Source organism: Grammomys surdaster, unplaced genomic scaffold (genome assembly GCF_004785775.1).
Source record: "Grammomys surdaster isolate TR1022 unplaced genomic scaffold, NIH_TR_1.0 125701, whole genome shotgun sequence".
In the NCBI taxonomy this organism is placed as follows: Eukaryota; Metazoa; Chordata; class Mammalia; order Rodentia; family Muridae; genus Grammomys; species Grammomys surdaster.
The window spans coordinates 2,526,862-2,539,184 of NW_021620536.1; the positions used below are offsets into that span (position 1 = coordinate 2,526,862).

Below are 12,323 nucleotides of genomic sequence, written 5' to 3' on the forward strand. Positions count from 1 at the left end.
ACTTAAGTTGTTCTTCTAATCACCGAGTGCATATTATAAGAATCAGCGTCTTAAGTACTTTCTGCTCTCCTGAAGGTCTGCCTTAAATCTGCCTTCAAGATGATGGTGCCAAGTGTGGTGGCTCACGCCTTTACTCCCAGCACTTGGATATAGTGGCTCTTTGTGAGTTTTGGGCCAGCCTGCTCTACATAATGAGTTTCAGTATAGCCCTGGCTACACAGTGAGACACTGTCTCCACCATGCCCCCCTCCAAAAATAAAAAAGATGGTGTTTGTCAAACTGGGGAAAATATGTGTGTTAAGTTAGAGATGTCCTTCTTGCTTACACTTTCAAATGGTTGGTTACCTTAGCACCTGGTTCACCTTGCAGGCCAGAGTCTCCCTCAGTGCCTGGAGGTCCCTAAAAGAGAATGGTTTGACAAGTTACAAGCGTACCAACCCAGAAGAAGGTGGTTTGAGTTTCAGCTCAAAGGTGAGTCCATGTATAGAAGAGGGTTTGGGCTGCCTCTATACAAACATTGAAGCATAAGACAGACACATTCTAGGATTCCTTAATAGTTCAAATATCAGAAACAGCTTCACTTGAAACCAGAACAATTAAGACGATTTTCCCCCAAACCCTCATCATTGAGACCTTAGAGGATGTGAGAAAACTACTTCCTACAGCCTCAAGTTTTCTATCCTCAGATTTAAAAGTCGTTCTCTACCTTTATCATCATGCCCCTTCCTCCTGTGCCCACCGAAACCAACTTCCTTAGGATCAATGGATGGTTTTCATATTTTTAAAATAAAATATACAAATGAATTAAGGATAAAGTTGTCACACCAAAAAGTAGATGTACTGAATTATTTTTCTAGTCTGTTTTCATGGTGAGTCTAGCATTGTTGGGGAAGCTTTGATTGTTTTGACCTTGAAAACACAATTTCTTGCAATCTTTGCTTCTTTCAAGGTCTGAGGTTTTAACAGCTTCTCTTGTTTTGTTTCAGTCTCCCAGAAGCATAAATGGCGTTGTTTTGTTTTGTTTTGTTTTGTTGTGGCTTGGTATTTTGTGTCTCCTATGTGCCCCTCCCCAGTCTTATTATTCCCTCTCTTCTATTCTTTTTATTAATTCGTCCCGAACTTTGTATATGTGCCATTAGATCATGCCATCTCTCCTAAGTCTTCCCCAATTCATGCCCCCTACCTACCCAACTTTGTGTCATTTAAAAAAAGAATCCTTCAAGACCAATTAGTTCAGCCCAGGTCTTTTTGGATACATGATCTTCTACAGGAGAGCGGTCAACTTATCAAGGGCTATAATCTTTGAGATACCCTCACTTTCTCCCTGCAGCTAACAACTTCCAATCGCTCTATAGCTGGAAGTGGAACTGTGCGCCTTCCTTTACCCCTGCCCCCGTTTTTCCTCTACTCTTTTTTTAATTTCCTTTCAGAAATTCTGCAATATTTTTGATGCACAGATGAGACTCTTTTTTATAATTATTAGATTAAGATAATGATTGCATAATTTAATAGTATCTTAGATGGAGGAGGTTCAGTTTTTCTTTTTCATAAACTACTACCACCCACATTCACTGTTTTTCAGGATAAAATGAAGAAGCACATACACAGCAGAAGAGACGGCAGATAATGAAAACTCTGTTCCCACCGCTTAGAGAAAACTAGGCTTTTGTGTTTTGACTCCTTGATGTTTATTTCTTATTTTATTTATTTATTTATCTTTATTTTTTATTTTTTATTATTATTTTTTATTTTTCCCAGTCTTCTTTTCCACCATTTTAATTACATACAACTAACTATGAGGTCAGTGCTAGGTTGAGGAACTAGCAATAAATGTTGAGGCCGAGCACCTGGGTTTGGATCTGAGCTTGATATTAACACAAGCTAGTGTTCTTTGGTAATTTCACGCCTCAGTTTCTTCCTCTGTAAAATGGGGAAAATACCTGTACTAGCCTCATGAAGCTGTGCAAACCTGCAGAAGCAGCAGAACATGTAAATTCTGCCAGTGGCCCAAGCACGCTTTAGAGGTCAAGTGTAGTCAAAGTTGGGGGTCCTCAGTCACTCTGCTGCAGGGTGAGGCACATCTTTTATTTGCTAATGGGTGCCCTCTTTTCTCTGCTTTTCATCCACTGTTGAAACCTCTGTATTTTCCTCAGCTCTCCGAGGGCATTTCACAGCCTTATCACAACAGAATCTTATCTGTCTACTCTCTTTAAAAATTCAAGCTCTGAGGTCGGGTTTCTCTGTGGTCTCTTCAGGCTTGGGATGTGACCCAGCACTGGTGGTCATAAGTGCTATCTGTTGGTCAGATCTTAGTCAGCACTGTTATTTGTAAGCCCTTGGGTGGACAAGCAGACTGCGGCATCTGCTCCCTTGCAGCCTTCCGGACTCAGGAAGAGGCACTGTCACTTCTGTCACATGACCTAGAAATGTCAGAATGATTTGAGTTCTCTTTCGGCTCCGTTTTCCAAATTCCACATATGAAAGATCTGTAGAATCTGTATGACAAGCATCTGTGTGTGTACATCAGTCACTTTAGTTCACCAGCCTCCTTTGCTCCTTCGTTCCTTTCCCTGTCTTCCTTCTTTCCCTCCCTCCCTTCCTCTCTCTCTCCCTCCCTCTCTCTCTCTCTCTCTCTCTCTCTCTCTCTCCCCCTCCCTTCCTCCCTCCCTCTCCCTCTCTTTCCCCCTCGTTCTTTCTTTTCCTCCTCTTTTTCTTCTATCAGAATCTCACAGCATAGCCCAAGCTGTTCCAGAGTTCACTGTTTCACAAGCTAGCCTCGAGCTCAGAATAATCCTCCTGCCTCAAAGTCTCAAGTGCTAGGATTGCAGATGTGTGCTCACATGTCACTCTTTAAAACCCTTTTAATAGGTAGACCTAGCCTTACACTTGCTGAGAAACATTTCTCATTCAGCTGCTAGAACTATTTTTCCAAAATATGAATTTGACTTTATTATTGCCTTGTTTATATAATGACTTATAAGATCCCAAGGTAAAAAGGCCAAACTTTTTAGTAGTGTACTTGAGACTTTTTGTGAGCATTCTGTCTAAGCTCCAGCCCACAGTTACCTGGCCTGACCAGGTAGGCCTGACCCACCATAAAAGGGGCTGCTTGCCCCCTCCTCTCTCTCTTACTCTCTTGCCTTCTTGCTCCTGCTCTGTCCCCTCTCCTTTTACCCCCTCCATCCCCATTCCCTTTTCTCCTCTCTCTCCATATACTCATGCCCGACCTCTTTGTCTCTACTCCTCTAGTCTCTCTGAGTTTCTCTGCCTTTACTACCCTCTTAACTCCCCTCCCCATGCCCTGAATAAACTCTATGTCATGTGACTGGTCCCTCAGGGGGAAGAGATGCCTTGGCATCGGCCTACGGAGGCACCCCCTTCTCCCACACCTCACCACACCTCCATAGAACATATCCCATCCTCTCTTCATCTTTTGATAAACACATCACTTTCCATGGTTTCCTTCTGGTCACTTTCCATTCTCTGTTGACAGTTAATATTCCACACAGCCCCACAGTCTGAGCATCTCCCTAATGCCCCTTCCTCCTGGGATTCTTTTATCCATAGTGTCCTTTCTCTTTTCACTAAAGCTCCTTTCTCGCTGCTTCAATCTAATTTTTTATGTTCCCATATGCATGTCTTATTTCCTTCTTCCAGGCAGGGTCAAGCATCAACTGCTCTGTTCCTATATTTCCCTGTCAATTTCTGCAGCACAGAGCCTGACCCACTGCAATGTAATGCTTGTTGATGTTGACTGTACTCTGAAGTATATTATGCGCTTGTACAGGAGTCTGGGACCTTATCTTGCATTTTTGCATCCACTGCTGAGAGCACAGTGAGAGGCGAGGCATAGCCAAGGAAGGGGACCTGTGCCCCCAAGCCACGAGGAGTGAACTGTTTAGAAATTATTGTGTTAAGAAATCAGTTAATTTTGGTGTGCGAGTTTTTTATTTGCAGACTTTTTAAAATAATAAAGTTCATAAAATTAAAAAAGGAGATGGATGTTTATTGTAAAGATCTTGCAACTTTTAAAGAATCTCAAGAATGTTGCAAGAAACATAAACTGGTGATGATTAGCTGAGGGCCTGAGGGGAGTCGGAAGAGACATGGCATGAAGTGGAAGGTTAGGCTTTTGCAGGAGAACTGAAGAGAGAAGGGCGAGCTTAGGATGACTCTCAGGTTGGGTGTGCTGAGTATCATGGGATCTTTCAGTGAGATGCTCATGGAAATGGAAGAACAGGAAAGTAATGGGCTTTGCATATAGAAACAGAAGAACAGGAGTGCACAGGATTTGCACATGAGACGTTCATGGGCTATCTAGGTGGATAGATATATGAAAGACTATCAAGATGTCAATGGGTGCTTCAAGAAGAGAGATAGGAGTTAGCGCTTTTATGTTGACATTAGGATTGAGTCAGCAAAGCCGAGGAGGCGGAAGGGCAGTTCCACGTGAGTCTGAGAAAGGATAATGAGAAGATAAAGTGAGGAGACAGAGAAAGAGACAGAGACCGAGACAGAGGCAGAGAGACAGACAGACAGACAGACAGACAGACAGAGAGGTAGATAACTTTCACAGATGCCAGGGAAGTGGGGGGGGGGCAGGGAATGTATGGTTTTACTACTAAAGTCAGAAACAGAAATGAAGTGATTGAATTTCAAAATTAAAACAGATGTGGTTTATTATTCCAAATAATACAGTAAATAGGGGGATGGCAAAACTCCCCATTCTCTAAAGGATGCCACCTCTTAGAGTGAAGAGCTGTCAGGTCAGCTCTTATCAGGGAAGGAAAATCTTTATTCACTTTTGGTCCCAACATTTCGATGAACTACTTCTTAGAGGAGAACTTTGTCTGTATGAAATTATCTCCACACATTGATTATTTCTGCCTTTTATATAGTTTTAGGTTTTATTTTCTAAATATAAAAGAAAATTCTATAAAACCATTCTCCATGACATATACTCAATTATTCAATTCACCTTGTTTTATAAAACACGTTGATTCAAAAATTTTGAATGAATTACAAAATGTTACCTCCACACCCATCTCTCCAGGAAGTCCAACATCACCAGGCAGGCCTCGGGGTCCCTACATTCAAACAAATTAAAAATATGAGAATCAAAGTTTACTCTTTTAATAAACAACACATCTCAACTTCATTTTAATAAATAGTATCTGACTGACATATTACTTTGCTCTTTGTATAAATACAATTTTAACTTTGGTTGGTTCATCTGTGTTGCTTCATGAATGATGCTAAACTATGCTTGTACTCAAAGTAAAAATAGAGCAAGGGGTACTGTTACATTTTATTCTTTGGTTCACTCATTCATTTGACAAACATTTGTCAAATACCTAACAGTTTTCAAATATTGTGCAGTCCTAGCTATCTCTAACTGTGGGCACGTTTGTGGGGGGCTGTCTTGATCATTAGTTGATGTGGGAGAGCTCAGACTATTGTGGGCGGCACCATTCCTTAGGCAGGTGGTCCAGGGCTCAGAAAGCAAGCTGAGCATAACGTTGTAATGAAGCCAGCAAACAGCATGCCTCTACAGTTTCTGTTTCCAGGTCCTGCCCTGACGTCCCCAGCGACAGACTGCAGTCTATAAGCTGAAATGTACCTTTCTTTCCTATGATGATTTTGGTCACAATGCTCTATCACTGTCACAGAAATGCAACTAGAGCATGTGCTAAGGGCTTTCACAATGTACCTTATTTACTATGTGTGACAGTCATATATCTCCTTAAGAACCCTGGCAAATACATGACAAAAATATTTTAAAGGACAAATATGTGTTTTCCCCTGTCTCTATAGTCTTGCCTTTCCCAGAATGTCATAGTGCAAAGCTTTCCAGTTTGTCTTCTTTCATTCAACACCATGCACTTGTGGCTTGTCTACAAATATTTTAACTTGATGGCTCTTTTCTTACTTTTTTTTTTATTTGCCAAATGATATGTTGCATGCATGTAAGGAACTGTATTCAGTTTTCTGGCTTTAAGGTTATTTTCTCATAAGGCTTTTCTTCATAGGAAATTGGAATAAGGATTTCCCTCCTTTTCCAAATTTGTTGAGAATCTGTATTTTATTTTTTAGCATGAGTGGATATGGGAATTTGTCAAATAGTTTTCCTGGATGTATTTATGACATTGCATTTTCTTCTTTAGACTATTAAGTTGATGGATTACATACATTTCTGAATATTAAACTTCCCTGCATACCTGGAATAAATCTTACTTGGTCATGATGTACAAGCAATGGTATTGGATTGATCTTACATTCTGCTGAGGATTTTGTACTTATGTTCCTGAGTGAGCTTATCTGTGCTTTTCTTTCCCTATAACCTATGTGTTTGGTTTTGGTCCTGGAATAATTCTGGCCTCTTGGAATGAGCCAGGAAGAAGCTCCCCCATCTCAAGCTATACAGAATTTCTGCCATTTGTTTGCTAAATGTTTAATAGACTTAGTCAGTGAGATCATCAGCACTGTGCTTTCTGCTTTGTAAAGTTATTAATTATTGAGTTAAGTGGCTAACTCACATAGATATATACAAATGATCTTTATGTGAGCTCTGTTAAAATAGTCTTTTAAATAGCCGATTAATGTCTGAGTGACAGAGTTTGTAGATATAGGAACTGTTCACCCTTTTAATGTGTATGCAATCAGTAGCGATGGCTTCTATCTAATTTCTGGTATCAGTAGTTTGTGTTTTCTTATTAGTATCTTGATTACTCTGCCCAGACATTGAGAGATTTTCTCTGCTTTGGGTTCATTGATTTTTTGAAATAGTTTTTGTCTTTTCTATCTATCACATGCCTTATTATCCTCAATCTATATTCAATCTTCTCTTGTTTCCAAGTGGAAGTTTAGACTATTTGAAACTATTTGTTTCTAATATTTTCTAAAATAAAAAAGAACAACCCTTTTATTTTAATTTTACGTGCATTGGTGTTTTGCCTGGATGTATGTCTCTGTGAGGGTTTTGGATCCTCTGAGTCTGAAGTTACAGACAGTCATGAGCTGCCACGTGGACCTTGGGAATTGACTCAGGTCCTCTGGAAGAGCAAGGGTACCTGTTCTATCTCTTCCACATCTCTAAAATTTATGTGGCAAATTTCCTTCAAATCCACAATTTTTTAGGCTGTAATTTCACTTTAATTTTGCAATGGTATCAAATGAGTTTTTTCCTCTGAGTTTTATCATTAGGTTGTTATGTGTGTGCATGTGCACACATGTGTATGGTTACATGTGTTAATGGGTATATGTGCATCACAGTGTAGCGGCTAGAGAACACCGGAAGGGGCTGCTTCTCTTCCACTGTGGATTCCAGGGACTAAACTAAGACCATTCATCTTGTGCACTTCTGTGTGCTAAGCCATGTTGCTGGCAGGAAGTTGCATCATTCATCAGTACATTATTTAGAACTGTGTTTTTATCACCATGCCTTTATTTTTAATTTTTAACTTAATGCTGCTATGGTCTGTGAGCACACATTGTATTATGTTTACTCTTTGAAGTTTGTTAAGATGCACATTTTAGCCCACAATGTGGTCTATCTTGGCTCACATTTTATGTGAGTTCCAGTATAATGTCTATTCTGTTACTGAATGAAAGTTTGGTCTCTCCCGGCATGTATAGAAGTTTACTTTATTCCTATGAAATGTCCCAGTTCCTGGGTATTTGCGTTACATTTGCAGGAGTCCTTGTCCCCACACTTGCTCTCCATTATGGGATTTAGCAAAGGCTACAGAGAACAGGAGAGAGCCTGAAGGACCAAATGAGACCAGAAGTTAATGGGCACTAAACTTTCCTTGGAGGGTCAGCTAGTATTTGGGGGTTTGTGGGTCACGTGGTCATTGTCTAAGCCGCTCCATGTTGCTGTAGTCACAGCTTGAAGGAGCCACACAGTGTGGCTGTTTTAAGGGCACTTGATCTCTAAAACAGTGACGGGATTGCCAGCTACAGCCTGTCTCTTACTCCAACATACTAAGGCAAGTCTGAAACTTCCAATGTATATTTGATTCGCCTCATTTGTTTACCCTTTACTTTTGGTGTTCCTATTCTTTTCTACCCACATAGAAAACTTTAAAACTTAACTTCAGCCTTCCATCCACTACAAAAGTCACTGGAGAAAGTCATTGTTTGGGATCAAGACTTCTCATTAAGCCCCAACAGGACAGACAGACTGAAATGCAAATGCTGAAGAGCAGCAGCAACAAGGAACCAAAGAAGGCTCAGCACTCCCGACTTTCTGAGGAGTCAGGCAGGAATGCTAATCTCCAAGCAAGCCCATTTCAGTCAGCACTGTACTGATGCTCCTCCAGCTTTGACCCACCAAGATCAGGCGTCTTCTCTGTGACTGTCTGCCTCACTTTACAATGACATTGGTTTGGAAGCTCCCAGGTCTCCCTTGCTCTTTGTTTCTGATTTACTTAGGTTATTTTGTCTATAAAACCCATTCTTTATGCTCAGTTCTTTGGAATATGTGTCCTATTTTGTAGAATAAAAAGTTCACCTCTGTAGAATAAAAGGAGTACCAACTGACACTAAGCTCAGTTCTCATTACTTTTTTTTTATTATTTATATTTATTTACTTATTGTAGTGTGTGTGTGTGTGTGTATGTGTCTTGCCACAAAGCACCAATGGAAGTCAGAGGGTAACACACGGGTGTAATTTCTCCTCCCTCTTCTTCCACCATGAATGTCCCTGGGATCAGACTCAGGTGGCCACACTTAGCAGCAGGCTAGGCACTTTAGCCACTGAGTCATCTTGTTGGTCCTATCATGTCTTTTGAAAGAACTTTTCTTCTCTCTCATCCCTGCTGTCTCCAAGCAATGATGTTTGTGTCTTTCTGGGCATTTGATGTTTATGTCTTTCTGAGCGTATGCTTTCATGTATATACGTGAACCAAATGTATATCTGGTGCCTACTGAAGCCAGAGGAGGGCAGAGATGCCGTGCAGCTGGAGTGGCAGGTGGCTTGGCTGGGGACTGCCACACTCTTTCTGGTTTCTGAGAAGCAGAAGTGGATCTTCTTCGAGAGCAGCAAGTGCTCTTAACTTCTGAGCCATCTCCAGCCCCAAATCTCACATTTCTCACTTTAGTGCCTTCCTCTGATCTGAATCCAGCCGACACTTGTAACGTTTCTTGAAGGCATCTCATATTCCTTACTCAGTGCTGGAACCTTCAGTTCACCAGCCCAGGGTTTCAATTGTGTTCCTGCTCCAATGAGTGATATTCAATGCAAGAAGCCAGACACTCGGGCATGACACTCACAAACAGGCACTGTCTCTCCCACTGCTTTTAAAAACATCTTTGGAATCTTTTCCTTCTCTCCACTTCTTTCTTGCCTGCTTATCAGACTTTTGCCTGCATCTTATCTGGATCTTGGCTCTTGACTCCTTCATCTATGTAGTTTGATAATATTTATAATCTGATCACTGTTCTTCCCCCCCCCCCAGTCCTTAAGATAACTGGACAAATCCTTTGGGATGGGGGCACAGAGCTGTGTGTGTGTGGTCAGTATGTCCCTTTCTGGTCTTGTGTTATACCTTCTTTCTGTCCAACTGTCTTAGCCATGTTGCGGAACCTCTAGTTCTGGAACAAGATTTCCTCATCTTGGCAGAAACAACTAAAACTTTCCTGTCAGATCACATGGTTCTGCTCATGGAGGCTTTCTTGAGCCGCTAGATCATGACAGCGTATTTATCATAGATCCTCCAAGTCTGAATTCCTACGTAAGTCTCTATCTGTTCTGCACTCATGGATTTAATCAAATACAGAAGAGAGAAAAATGTCTACGTCAAACATACAGACATTTTCTTCTTCACAGTGTTCCTTAAACAATATACTATAGCAGTTATTTATGTGGATTTATATTTTACTATGTATTATAAATAGCTCAGAGATGATTTAAAGTGTACAGGAAGAAATAAATAGGTGATGAGAAGAGGCTATTCCATTTACTACAAGGGTTTTGAGCACCCACAGACTGCCACTGAGCACTGAACTGCTCCCCTATGGGGACTGAGCTCTGACTATACTTTCTGGTATTTATCTCAATTCACAATCATCTATTGTTACATGTAATTATTTAATCGATAACGTATCTATCACTAGACTGGAAACATTATGCTTGCTGTTAAACACTGAGAGCAGATTCTTAATAAATAATTGCTGAGTGAACCGGAATGAATGGTTACCTATTGAATAGCAATGCTTGTCTTACAATGGAGATAAAAGTTTTAAATTTTGGCGATAGAAAGGTTGCAGTTCTTATCATATTATTTTTTAAATATAAAATATGTTTTTTGTGCTTACTTTCCCTCATTTCTATGATTGAAGCATTAGTTCAAATATACGACACAAATATGTTAATCCATTATAAATTGGTTTATATCTTATTTATCAGTTCCATGATCCCATGACCTTCTCATTGACATTTTAAGCACTACTAGGTCATTTTGCTAAGAAGTGTTTACTTATATCAGTTTAAAGCAGAAGTATTTCCTCATTTAAATATTAAGATTTTTGTCTCCACTGTGACCATGGCTCGATGACATTTTTATCTAATTAAATCCAATTGTTCTTCATACCAGTTCCCCAGTCTAATGCTATTTGCTGTGTCCCAGATAGCTTTGGGTACATGACCCTTTGTTTATTCAGTTTAACCAACACACATTGAGTAAATGGAATCTGCTGGGCATTGTACCAGCAAAAGAGAGAGCAAAGGTAAAGAAACGGTCTCCGGCTTGTGGGGTTTTCAGAGACTTAACCAAGCTGTGCAAAAGTGTACTGTACTATTTCAGGGCAAATCAACTTTAGTGAAGGCACAGCAGGTTGAAGCACATAAAACAGAGAGCAAATCAAGGGCTTAGCTATGCAAAGTTCATGTCACATCTTAGATATTTATCAGGCAAGAACTACACACATTGTGAGCCCTCATTGTTCAATGAGCTTATGTCATAGGTTGAGTGTTAACCTTTTATTCTTTGGTAATCTTTTCCACTTGTTACTAACTAAATTACGCAAAGGCCACCTGCAAACTGTGTGTCAACTGGTGATAATATCAACCCAGTGGCTCAAAGACCATATTGTGTTATGAATCTGAGAAGCACATTACAGCATCTGACATCTGCCATGATTGCCTGAAAGAATGATTTCATTGGCAATAAAGGCTAAGCTGTGAGGAAGGAGTGTGTGGAGTTTTCCCCTTTGCACAATGCACTTTCCATTGAAACTCCAGAACTGGATTACAGCTATGGAACTGTGGCATATGTTGTACTGTTGATGTAAAGGCATTTCTATCATATTTGCAGATTTAGGCCAATCAGATACAAAGACTGGCTTCACTACATGGCTTTCATTATAGAGCTGTTGACTCTGTGTGTGGCAATGTACCAATTATGAGAACTGCAGGCCATCTAGAAAGAGCATTTCTGAGTGTCACTAAAAGTTTTCTTACTCCAAAAACAGAAATACGTCCCTTATAACAGTCACAGAGAAAAGCGCTGAATTTGACTACATGGAGCCATAATAACAACAAAAACTATAATAACACACACATGTATTATTTATGAATGTATGTATGTGTGTGTATGTATGATGTATGTATGTATGTATGCATGCATGCATGTATGTATGCTTATCTGTTTGTATGTATGTATCCAGCAGAATTGATACAGTAAAATGCCCATTCTTTAGACTTTGTCTTTGCTATCTAGGGTCGATACTGTTTCTAAAGCAAGCCAACTTCAACACTGTAGACAGTCATGAAAAGAAAATGGACCTCAAAGGAAAGCCACAATTAGAAGAACATAAAGAAACTTACTGGTTCTCCGGCAGGGCCCCTCTCTCCTGAGCTGCCAGGGAGTCCTTGTAAGCCCTTGACAAACAAATGAGAAATTTGTAGAAAAGAAGCATATCCAAAAGTGTTTTAGCTAGTTTACACACCTGCCTCTGCTTGTAGGGTCTTTTCTATGTATTCCTCATGTTTTTCTCTTTGTATATAAGATTTATCATGAGCACAGTTAAGAATATAATTCTTTAGCATTAAATAGATCCACAATGTTTATCAACCATGTCCACCATCCATCTCCAGAACCATTTCATCTTTCCAGTTGAGATTCTGCCAATAATTCACTTATTCCTGCTGCCACTTTCCCTGTAACTATGTCTGTCTCCATGAATTTTACTGTTTAGGTAATTATAAGTGAGACTGTATGACACTTGTTCTCTTGTGTGTCTGCCTTATTAACAGCGTAGAATGTCTTCAGGGTTTCCTTGTAGCTTGTGTCAAAACATCCTTTTTAAAGGGGAAAATATTC

General features: G+C 40.1%; 1 protein-coding gene across 1 annotated transcript in view; it reads right to left on the reverse strand.

Annotated features, from left to right (window-relative positions):
- The window catches only part of Col24a1 (collagen type XXIV alpha 1 chain), a 157,624-nt gene that overhangs the window by 87,160 nt on the left and 58,141 nt on the right, over nt 1-12,323 (reverse strand). The window contains exons 13-15 of the mRNA XM_028788098.1: nt 11,828-11,881; nt 5,034-5,087; nt 346-399 (exon numbers count right to left, since the gene is read on the reverse strand). Coding sequence (XP_028643931.1) covers nt 346-399; nt 5,034-5,087; nt 11,828-11,881 — 162 coding nt within the window. The remainder of the gene's footprint in view (nt 1-345; nt 400-5,033; nt 5,088-11,827; nt 11,882-12,323) is intronic.